This window comes from Haemaphysalis longicornis, unplaced genomic scaffold, assembly GCF_048455015.1.
Source record: "Haemaphysalis longicornis isolate Haplotype H1 unplaced genomic scaffold, Haemaphysalis longicornis Haplotype H1 scaffold_9, whole genome shotgun sequence".
NCBI lineage: Eukaryota > Metazoa > Arthropoda > Arachnida > Ixodida > Ixodidae > Haemaphysalis > Haemaphysalis longicornis.
Window position 1 is genome coordinate 2,361,573 of NW_027526460.1, and position 12,223 is coordinate 2,373,795.

The window sequence follows — 12,223 nt, forward strand, 5'->3', positions numbered from 1 at the left end:
AAACACTACTATCAATCAAACCATTTTTGGGGAGAAGCTTCCATAATGTATTGAACAGCTTCACGGATTGCTGCAAGTTCAGTAGCCGTCGAGCTCGTGACATGGACGACACAGAATCGAATTTTGGTTGATTCTGATGGTAAAACTACCGCACCTGCCGAGCTCGAGGACGTCGCAGAACCATCTGTGTATACATGCTACCGGTCATTGTGTTGTTCGTGCAGTAACTGCATAGAAAAGTGTCTGAGAGCCAGTGTTGGTAAGTCGGCCTTCATTCCAATGCCCGGAACATGCAGATGAATCTCATCTGTGTTCAGGCGCCACAACGAGGAGGACGGTGTGACCGCAGGCGTGTAACTTGACGGTACTTCGGCCCTGTGCGCTGCGACAATGGCTGCAAATGAAGAGCGTGGACGACTTCGAGGAAGCTGCGCAAGTTGGTGACATGGTAGCCTTGTGAAGAGCCTGATGCGTAGGCGTATCGTCTCAGTGGTCGCATAAGTTGCTATAGGATGGTCTTGGGCAATGTATATTGTTCCCACTGTTGACGCACACCGCGGCAAACCAAGACAGGTGCGGAGGTGTACACAACTGTGTACACAAGGCACCACAATAATACCTTCCCGGAAAACTACTCGACCACACCCAAGAATTTCCGATTGCTCAGTCGCGAATTAACTTTGTCGAGCCGGGCTGTAGACGGTGCTCCCCTAACACTTCAACGTGTGTTCATTACGCCAGCCGTGTGCTATTTCTGTAGCTTGGCGATTTCTATAGTTTGGTTTCTTTCTCAACCATTGGCCCAAACCGCGGTCGCAAAGGCCATGCGTAATTCAGTGATTTCTGGCGGCTTCCAGGTCCTTCGCAAAGCCTTCAGCGAGCAGCGGAACAATAAGCAGCATGGGATGTGCCCTGAGAAGTTTTTACCCCTTTCCGCTTTTTTTTTTTACGATTATAAATTTATAAAAGCTACGCCAATAACCACTGCCACAAACGGTCGATTCAACGGCCATGAGTACGGCTTCTGGTGTTGGTGCACGGGGGTTCGGAGACGAGCCCGTTCCAGATTTCGCTCGTGCTGTTCGAGGCAGAAGAAGAAACGAAGGATAAAGAAAAGGATGCGAGCTCCCCCAGGAGAAGGCGCACGAGCACTACGAAGGCGGGAAAATTGAATTGCATTGAACACAACCTTTGTTCAATTCATCGAGGTAGGAGTGAGACAGGGCGGGGCGGGGGTAGCAAAGAACGGATAACATTGCGCCACATGTCCCTCCGGCGACTCACGGCTCCGCACTTGACAGCTGTCACGTTGAGTGTTACTGATTTAACATTTATCGCTATTTGCGCACGAGCACGGCCCACTTTTATTGCCACCCGTAGGCGATTTCCCGTCCACTGCATTCGTCATATGGCAGTTTCAGCATGTGTTTTTATACGGCACCAATTCAATGTGGCTACAATGTACCAAATCATCTTTGCTGAAGTATAAGATCTCCATGAACAATGTGGCTATACAGTAATAAGTTAGAGGCAAAATTTGCTACCAGTGTAAGATTATAGTTAACGTTAGAAACGTTATGCCAATGAGTAATAACGGTGGTCATTTTCACATCCAATTTAAGAGTTTATTCCGGCAATGAAAAACTACACGAAATGCAGCAGACATGACATTGTAAGCCTGTCTTTGCTATTCAACGAAAATAAGGCCTGTATAGCACGCCCTCTTTGTAACTGGCTGAGAAGACGTATATGGCCTCGTATAACTGGCGGAGAAGACCTGATATCGCAGCTGTTAAACGTTTGTCTATAGTGGTACTAACAAAAGTGCGGTAATTTTTGTGCAAGTGCACAAAGTAAGCACAAAAGAACAGCGGATCTGCGCGCACACAAAGCTTCCTCGGCTGGAGCCGACCGCGCCACTGCGCGTCCGCAGAGGGGCGAGATGGGTTCTGCGCATGCGCAGGGGTGCCGTACCGGGACCGCTGCCTAGTCTTTCAAGGAAGGTGCAAGAGGAGGGGTACTGGGTGCATTTTCAGAGGGTTGCAGCTGCCAGCTGTTCCAGGAATACATTGAACTGATGCTTACACTGGTGGACCACTCCAGCCTTTGCTGCTGCTTTTCTGTGCCGCCCACGCTGCCTCACGTGCACCCAGACACACTTACACGCACCGACAAAAATACACGCGTACACACCATGCAACTGCAACTCTCAACTACTATCACTAAATTTTCGTCTAGATCATAGTGGAGCCTCGGGTCTCCGACATGCTAGGCGAGAACGTCTTCCCAACACCACAACAGCTTGTTGGCCCCAGCTCAAACGTGTGTTTCCTAACCACAATGCCACACAATTATCACTCAGAACCCGTCAACATGGGTACCCATTGAGAACCGGGTACCCATTGAGAACTGGGTACCCATGGGTACCCAGTTCGTAAACGCAAGCCATACGTGTACGTGCATGAGCGATGTGCCTAAACACGCCAACGAGACCGTATAGGTTAATACGACACTTCAAGTCATTTGAGACGCGCCTTTTAGATGAAGTGATGACGCAATGCATTGGCCCTGCGTGGGCATGCATGTCCTCAGTAGCACAGGCCCGCTGCACGTGCGATAGCTTCTCAGTTCGACCACAATGAACAAAGTCATTCTGATCATCTGATGTCACATTTTTACAGCAATGTTGTTAGCATGACTAAAACGCCCGAAAGCGTCATACACGTGTCCTGCAGTTTAGTGAGAAAGTAAAGGCCTCACAGAGTTTATATTTTGAGATAATCGGCGATATAAGGGGGCAACGTTTGAGACTTCTAACCCGCCTCGCTGGCTCCACAGGTCGGCAGGCTCACCTACGAGCGCATTCACACAACACCCACTCACCACTAACCTGCTGATACTGAGCCCGGCTCAGTGATAGCACTCAAGCTCACATTCGATACACTTGTACAAAAAGAACGTCGCTACTCGACAAAATATTTAAACGAATGTTTCAAGCAAATCTGGGAGTAATACAAAGAGGATCGACGAACGATCCTTAATAAATATTTACTGCAGAAATAGTTTCAAAAATGTCCGCAATATTTATTATGCGTAAATAGCCACAATAACTGAACCGATACACACACTTTAGAAAAATTGGTCTTAGAGATCTTGATGAAAAAACAGTCACTAAACCGGCATCGACCAACCATGCTTAATACATTGTTACCGGAGAAATCGTTTCCAAGAAATCCAGCCCATTTGTGATCATGCGTAATAAAAACAATACAGTGGAACCCCGATCGTACATCCCCCGGACTTACGACTACCCGCTTCTTACGACGGAACAATGCATTAAAAACCCCGATGATATGACGCTCGGGTGCACGCGGTCCACTTCATACGATGGATCCTGGCGCAGATAAACCGACGTTTTTCCAATATTTTACACCGCTTCGCCGCCTCATCCCGACATTCCTTTAACCTGAAACCCCGTTTGACGCTGCTTGATGTGCAAAGGCCCGCAGGCGGGCCAGACCACTTGCTGAACGGACGCAAGCAAGCACGCCGGTACTCATGAGCGACAGTTGAAGGCCCAACGCGGCAGCAGTACGTCAACGCGCCAACCGCGATAAGTCGAAGTTCAGGTGGCAGGTGGACCGTGAATTTAAAGGTCCCATCGAGCCGGCGAGGAATGCGAAAACATATATATACGACGCAACCCCACGGTGACGACCAAACGCGCGCTTTACCCGCCCACTCGATCCAAATTTCCTCCTTTCACGACGCTCTCTCTCCCTATATCTCTGCTATCTGCTTATCAGTGTCTTCCAAAGCCGCGTTGTCCTTCCACTCCTTTCTTTGCTAGGGTGGCTCGATTAACCAGCGTCCGCAGCAAGGGTGGAACGGTGGAGACAGGTATACGATGGCGCCGCCATTTTGGGTCACTCGCTGGTTGCCGCAGCAAGTCAGTGCAGCAAGACCGCGCTATCATTTCACCGCAAAGTGGTTTACTCGTGAAGTTTGAATCATCGTATCTATTTCGCATTACTGAGTCTTGTGGGAAACGAAAACAGGTATGCGTTGAGCACTTTGACCAATAGCGGCGCCACGGGACCGTTCAAAGGGTGTCTCCACCCAGTACGGGAATGTCGTCTTAGATGCGAAGCATCTCATGGTCGGGTCTATGTCCCTCCCTTTGTTGCGCTGTCCACACCCCCACTGCGCATGCTCGGCTTGCTGAACGCCCGGTGGTGTCTTACCCTTTAATGGCTCCTGGAGCGACAGTGTTGCCGGTGACTTCCTTGGCCGGCACGAGACGAGCACGCTTCACGCGCCTTCGACGCTTCATCGTCGTCGGCAGCGGCGTGCGTCGGCGAGTCTCGGCGGGCCGTAATTACAAGAAGCTCACAACATTCCGGGGAACGTGCATCGACCTCATCTTCAGCAACTTTAGGGTTCACCCACTACAACAGCTCTTGACTTTACATTTTACTTTTACCTTGACTTTACAGACCATAAGGCGGTCATAATCAAAGCGGTACGCCAACCACAGCTCGACGTATCCTACATTGAACATGATGATGATAATGCTTAAATAAAGACAAACTCATACCATGCACAACGTCTCTTAAAGGAGCACTGAGCCTAATTTTCGGTGTTATTATTGCACAGTTCGCTTCCTTCACTCAACAGAATACCCTGGCTGAAATATGAGCGCCCTGCGACGCGAAGAACGTAGTTCAATTGGATCTCATTTATCGCGCCGACGGAGAAGCGCACGGAGCGGCACTCAGCAAATGGACATCAGCGTGACATCACCCCGTGAAGCCAAAAGAAGTGACGCAGCAGCGCTCGTCAAAAACTCGTGACGTCACTTCACGCGCGCGGCCCCACGAGTGGCGAGCGGGCGCAACGCCCTCTCAAGCCGGCGCCGGTGACGTCCGCACAAAGCGGTGAGGTCATGCCGGGATTCTGTCATATGCGCCGTTCGGGATGAAAGCGCTGGAATTTGAAACAAGCAATTTTCCGGCCGTTCAATGTAATTAACTATCGCGCGCTGAAGTCTTTTAAGTGCTGTTTCAGGTTCGCCAGACCATTAAGCATCGATAAAAGCAATAAAAGTGTAACATAAAATTTTCGTGTCAGTGCTCCTTTAACACCCCCTACCCCCTTCCAATAAAATTACACCATCTTCCCGTAGGGGAACCCTGAGTAGTATGCGAAACAGCCATGGGGTCAACGCAATTTCCCATTTCGTAGTTCCGGTAAGTGAAAAGTGTGGTAGTTACCATGGAAACCAAACGGTAAATATAACGGTAGCTACGTACCTCAACCTAACAGAAACGACGAACTGAAAACTAATGGGCACTTGAATCGACTCCATGGCTGCTTCGCTTACTACTCAGGGATCCCCTACGGGCAGATGGTGTAATTTTCGTTTTAATCTCCGCTTTGTACTATCGTTCGTTTCGCTTAGCCTTGGCAGTTTTACGCTCGTTTTCCCCTATCAATTTGCTCGACCACTTCGGCCTTAGGTCGCTCGCGCAAGGCACGGGGCTGGCGGGCTATCGGCGGTCGGCACGGGTGTCACGCAGCGCGCGGAGCTTGGGTGTCGGGTTAGCTCGGAATCTGTTGAGAGGTAGAAGGGACAACATAGGCGTTTGTTTTTTAATTTGGGATTTCAGCTAAATGTTCCCAGATCATAGTATATAGTATAGTAGTAGTTTAAATAAGTAGTAGTTTAAATATAGTATTTTAAATAAGTTAAATATAGTAGTTTAAATAAGTTCTTAGCCCACCTGTCCCGTGAGACCGTCTGCTAGGCCGGCATTTACCCGCACCCCGGTCGTACGACACCCCGGTAATACGACGCTTTCTCGCGGTCCCTTGAAAGTCGTATTATAGGGATTCCACTGTAATCGGAACATTGATAAATCAGTAATGGATTTTAACTGTTCACTTTGTTGTTATTTTTTCGGTCAATCAGGGTCACGCCAGGATCTCTCTTAGTACCGAAATCGCCCTGCAATGACACGTCGGGGTGCCTAACTGTCCGTGTGCTGGTATGTCCGCACACCGAAAGTCCGTGTAAAAAGAACCCAATATTAACGTGTTAATTTATTTCCTACGTCCTGTAGATTTTGGATTTGGTTAAATATGATTGTTTTGCTTTATTCAACGATTCGCTATCACAATTTTTATTTGAGAAATTGGTTTGTCAAGTCATTTTTTACAGCGAAGCGGTATATCGCTGCTGCCTATGCATTTCGTATTTTCGGAATGCGAAAATTCGGAAAAGCGAAAATTCCCCGAATCTCAACACACGTGCTTTCTCGGTTTTTGCCGCCATCAGAAAACGGCCGCAGCGGCCGTGATCAAATTGGCATACTTAGTATCAGAAGCACAACGGCGTTGCCAGTGAGCTACGGCTGCGGGTTTACCTCTATACGTATTTAACATGGCTCAATTACAATTGTTGGTCAGGCACAGCAGCTGTTAAGCGCTGCTTCTCTATCGGTAGCCATCGTGCACGATGGCGTTCATCGGCATGCAGCGATGCCTTGTTTTTTTGTTCCGTTGTCCGCCACCACTGCATTCGTCCGAGAAATGGTTGCCGTGGCCGGCGTTCGCTAGCTGCCTGCGGTGAAGCTGCATTTTCGGCTCGTCGCCAGTGCTACAGTGGACCGCTCGCCGCGCAAAACACCTCGTCACGTCGGTCTGCACAGCCAGTTTCCTTCGCTCCCAGACGATGCTTTAGCTGCAGCGTCTCTGGCGCGCTCGGAGTACTCTCGTTCCCGTGCTTCGATTTCAGGCCGTTTTACGCAGTTGCCTGCGTGGAAGCGTCGCCTAAATTGTCGGCCATACGTTCCTCGATGGGTGTGCGAGTTGTGCGGATATGTGTAGCAGTGACAGAGACGAGCGTCGGGCCGTTCCCTACATGTGGACTAAACGGCGACTGACATCCGTCGGTGGCGTTGTATTGGCTGCCCTCTGAGCTGCGTTGACGAAATCTTCCCTGCTGTTTGGGGCCTTCTGAAGGGGACATGTGGTCGGGTTTACCGTTTCCAAACCAGATGTTGGTGGGCGATCTGGCCACAACAAAAATATTCCGCCTCGGGGGCTGAATGCGCGTAAGGACTGTTTGTGCGTGCGTGGAGGAGACTGCAGGTGAGCAGCACCTTAGAGGATATGTTCTGTGACTTTTGCGTTGGCTAGTGATGGTGGCGACAGAAGGAGGTTTCTGCGGATGTTGCGTACGAGCCGCCTGCTGGCTCGAAGGATGGATCAGCAGCGACCAAGACTGCCGGTAAGCTTGCCATTTAAATTGTCATTTTTCCTTGAGTGGAAACAGTGCATCACCCGCTCATGGGAGTGAGCGAGCAGGTTTATTGCGACGAGCTTCGGGCGCTGATGGTTGGGCGGCCGCCCTGGGGGGCCTCCTCTACGGGAAATTGACAATGGCCACGATAGCTGCAGCAAACGCGTGAGGGAGAAAGCAAGAGTTTTGTGGCTGCACACTATGCACCTTGTTGCGCTGCCTTTCGTGTTCCGTGACTGCGTTTGTGAATTACCCCAACCTAGATCACTGAATAGCTGTGTCAGCACTCGCAAAGCTTTTGTAACGGCAGTAGCGCCCTCTGTTTTTCTTTTTTTTTGGGGGGGGGGGGGGATTCCGAAATCTGGTGCAGTCGAAAATGGTAGTCGCGAACGCTCGCCAAAACTCCTGCATATACCGATATATAGAACACGTGTACCTCGTGAAACTGCTAGTGATAACGCCGGTGACGCCGGGACATGGCGGAGTTGGCCTTTGAGTGCAACGTCATTGCGCCTGTGAAGTGCTTCGTGAGCGGCGCGCAGACGCTTCGTCACTGATGCCCAGACACCGGGTCGCTATGCGTGCCTTCTTTTGGAGGCTGCTCCTTTCTTAGTGTCAACCGCTTCGCGCACGCTCCTGCGCGAGGGTTTTTAAAGACGTCATTGTTCCTGGGCTCATTAAACCCGAAAACATTGCTCTGCCCGCCTGCCAGCCTTTCTGTCTGTGCGAGTGAGAGCGAGGGGTGAGCGGAGCGTGAGTGAGTGCTTGAGGGAAAATATATTTTTTAGTGAGTGCAAGTGAGTGGCGACAACTTTTGCCGAGGTATACATATGGGTGGCTAAGCTGCTGAGGCGCTTTTGCGCTTCTGATCCCGAGGGCGCGGGTTCGATGCGCTGTCACGGCGGTTGTCTTTCTTGGGCTAAAAGGGACACTGAAGTGATATGTAAACATTGCGGGATTACTAGCGCAAATTGTAGTCCGGAGTCTCCAGGCCATGTTTCGGCCACTCTGGGCGCATTTACGCGATTTTATTTAGTAGAAAAAATAATTCGAAAATGCTGTCCTCCTCTCTTCACGCTCGCCCATTTTCTGTGGCGTTTTCGTGTGACGTCGGGAGGAGCCTAGCTCGCAATTGGCTGCGCTACTGCACGGCTCCCCGGCCTTCAGACAGAGTCAGTCGGCCCAGCGTTTCGTCCGCCGGCCGCCGACGGGTCGTCGCAATTCGTTCGCTCAGTTGAAACGAAGCCAGGACACGTTTGTGAATGGAAGAATGGGCCTTTGTTTACTTGGTTTGTTTGTACACTGTATCTAGCTCCAAGTCAAGGTCGCTTCACACAAGCGCTGCACAAGCGCACATGCGACGCTTCGGTGACTGGTACGCCAGTAGGAAAATATAAGGCCTCTTGAAGGCGGGAGAAGAGTCAGCGAAGTCAATATAGGTACTAAGGAAATAAAATCAACTGATATTTTTACCGTACATCGTAAAACTAGGGTGCGGGAAGCACTTTTTTGCGCTGGGCAAACAAGGACAGCGGCCAGCAGCACGACTACGCATCTGCGAACGCTTTTCCGTCTAAGAAATGCAATTGCTAGACGTGAGATATTGTGGAAACTTGGGGGATCCTTACTGCACGAGCGCAAAACAACAAATAGCCACCTAAGCTGCTTGGAATGCTAAAACTAAATAAAAGTGTAAACTGGTTATACATTATATACCTTATATTTCCGAGGTCGGCATAAGAGGAAGTCGGCATAAAATGTGTGGCATAAAAGGAAGAAGTATTTACACGAACATTCACACAGCCCGGAGCGTTCTTGAGTGTTGCGATGCTGACCGACCGGAATGTGGCAATGTTACAAATTGATATGGAAAAAGCGTTTGACAAAGTTAACCACAACATTCTTTTGACTGTTTTGGATCACGTGAAATTGGGGTCGGTATACCAGAAGGAATCAGGGTAGCGTATAAGCATTGCACAACGAATATCATAGTTAATAAACAGTTATCAGAACGAATACAAGCTAAGTCGTCAGTCAGACAGGGTTGTCCCATTTCCCCACTGTTGTTCGCGTTATACCTAGAACCACTGTGTACAAAAATTATTCAGAGCGAGCAAATACGTGGATTCCGACTATGTGCATGTGAGGTGAAGGTTTTGTCGTACGCGAATGATGTGGCCGTATTTTGTGCCGATCGGGAGAGTGTGTGTAATGTGCTATCGGTCACAAAGGAATTTTGCGAAACCACAGGCAGTAATGTAAATTTGAATAAATGCATAGGGACGTGGCACGGCGAATGGCAAAATACGCCCGGCGTGTTCGAAGAGGTCGAGTGGACAACCACGCCCACTAAGTATCTGGGAGTACCGCTCGATAGGTACCGCGAGAACACGCTTTATTGGCAAGGGAGAGCGCGTGAAATAAAGGCGCAAGCGGAAGTGTGGACCGGCCGGCATGCATCGATCTTCGCCCGAGCGACAATTTGCAGCACGTTTCTGATAGCAAAGTTATGGTATGTCATGCAAGCGCTGTATTGTACACGGGCTAACATCCAAAAGTTTCATAGGTTGCTTGCCATGTTCGTGTGGCAATCATGCTTCGAGCGAACGAAACGCCGCAACTTGTTTCGCAGGTTAAAAGGGGTGGGCTGGGGTTGTCGAACCTGTTTGTTAGACAATTAGTGTCGAGATTTTTATATTTGCGCGACGAGACAAACCCATTTCTTCGAACGTACATGCAGATCAGATTGTGTTCTGCGATGCCAAATTTTATAGTAACTACGACAGATATGAAGAGACACGCAGTGAGTGGTTTTTTGCGCGAGGTGGTAATGTCCTTCAGGTTTTTAAGCGAGCGATTTTCAATTGAGTGCTTGTCAAACGTTACGCGTAAACGGTTATCCTGTGACGTAGTAGAACTCCTGTGTCCCGAACCAGTGTATAGAATGAAATACCTCGGAGGTCATAAGCATGACGTGCTCAAACGTGTTGAGAAAATGATTATACCCGCAGGAGTAAAAACATTCTTTTTTTAAATTGCACACTGAGACCTTCCCAGTCCTGACGTGGCTTGACGAAAGGGGGTTGTTTTTGCCTTGGGGCAAAGATTGTCGACTGTATAAAAAGCCAGAAAGCGTGGAACATGTTTTTGTCAATTGCTGGGACACCGTCTTCTTCTGGGACGTCCTCCAGAGGACTCTGAAAAAGGGCCTCCCGCTGACACCGAAAGGCATACGTTTTCTTGAAGTTGAATGTGATGAGGCTCCTTACGATGTATTCTTCCTCCTCGGCCTACATGCTATATGGCGTAGCAGAATGGCTGTCAGAAACAGTGATGAGAATGCCAGGCCAGTGGATTCTTACTTTGCAGAAAATGTTAGCAAACGGAAGGAAGTGTACGCCAAACAAGAATATGATGATGAGGTTTTGTCGCTTATGAGTGCATTAAGCGTAATTAAAGCCCACAAACATTAACTACCAACTAAAGGTTCGGCAGCGTTGTTGGGCCAACCTAAAGAGTTTTTGCGATGTGTGAGACCAAACCAGGCTCAGGAAGAAAATGTGAGAGTAAGGGTTGTGTATGACTGTTACTACACGCAGTTGTGAAAACAAGGACAAGGCCAGGCCGGAGTTATGGTTGGCCGCCTTATGCATTGTATGTTTTGTACCAGGTTTTGTTGTTGGTACCTTTTCTTGTCTGTACCGTGAGTGTTTATTTATAAATGACCGGCAATAAAGAAAAAAAAAGCCTGTGGCCGAGTGGTTTGGAGCGCTAGATATGTCATCGCAAGTGTTTTGCAAGTCACAAGTTCGAATCCCCGCGGGTACGTGCTTTTTTTTATAAGTTAACTTTTTCGTTTTCCGCGGATGTTTTATATACTGAGTTCACATTTTTTTGGGCCTCAACGTTCATTGCTCCACGAACTAGTTCACAGAACGTGCGCAGGCTGGCACTGGCGCGCTAGCGAGTTCTCGTTGGCGTGCTGTTGCCATAAGCACCGACTGCTTGCGGGCAGTGGGCACAGGCCAGAATCAACAGACCCTTGGCCTGGTGCGAACACGCTTTTTACGATACAGGCATGAGTGAGGCAAGCTCCAAATATGAAGGAAAAGCGCATGGCATTTGAGCGTCTGCGGGGACGCGGAGGGCGTTCATGCACTGCGTAGGCCTCGGCTAGTGAATGCTAGGATTCCAAGCCGTCCTAGGAGGCTTATCTTATGCATTTTACAGCCGACAACATGGCAGAAGCGCGGTACGATGATTACTGAGATATTGAGAATGCCAATCCAACAACGCCATCGGTTGTGTTTTACAGAACCGAAACCGAAACCGAAACTTGTTTGATTGCTAACCTTGGGTGCCTTGGGTATCGTCCAATCACGGTGCCCCCTCCTCCCAACGTCACAGCCTTAGTTGGAGCGGCCGCCGCAAACCGCGCATGGTAGTTTTTCTTCTTTCGTGCTTTGTAAAATAATTACCGATTTGTCAACCGGATAAACGATGAAAAGTGTGCTAAGTTTTGAGCCAGTCTACGAAGTGCAAGCAAAAACGGGAGCTTGACAAATTCACTTCAGTGTCCCTTTAAATGCGAAACTGTTGGCCCGTGTGCCTCTTGTAATTTTTGCTGGCATTTTTTTTTTACCTAACGTCAAGTGTCGGCAGTCAGAACCTCGCGGGGCGAAACGTTTGTGTTCGCGACATAGTAACGGTATCTCCATACTTTTCTCCCCGTGCCAGACGCGTTCGTGGGCGACCCGTTTCATCGCTGCATGGCCAGCTCATTCGCAGATGGGAGCAGCGGAGCAAACATTGAAGAAGGAAGAACTCATTTCCTTCGAGAGCGAACCAAGCACGCAACAAAGAACAGCGCTCCCTCCGAAGCCCAGTTGTAATGCCTCTCACTCAATCGACCCCCTATTT

General features: G+C 49.3%; 1 protein-coding gene across 4 annotated transcripts in view; it reads left to right on the forward strand.

Annotated features, from left to right (window-relative positions):
* The window catches only part of LOC144152612 (E3 ubiquitin-protein ligase SHPRH), a 1,006,539-nt gene that overhangs the window by 230,847 nt on the left and 763,469 nt on the right, over positions 1-12,223 (forward strand). The window contains exon 1 of one of the 4 annotated variants that reach the window (XM_077683943.1): positions 6,434-7,291. The exons of 1 other annotated variant lie outside the window; for it this stretch is intronic. In XM_077683943.1, the coding sequence (XP_077540069.1) occupies positions 7,232-7,291 (60 nt within the window). In that variant the 5' untranslated portion in view covers positions 6,434-7,231. Of the gene's footprint in view, positions 1-6,433; positions 7,292-12,223 lie in introns of those variants that run through there. 2 more of the 4 variants (XM_077683947.1, XM_077683945.1) reach the window with 2 other exon arrangements.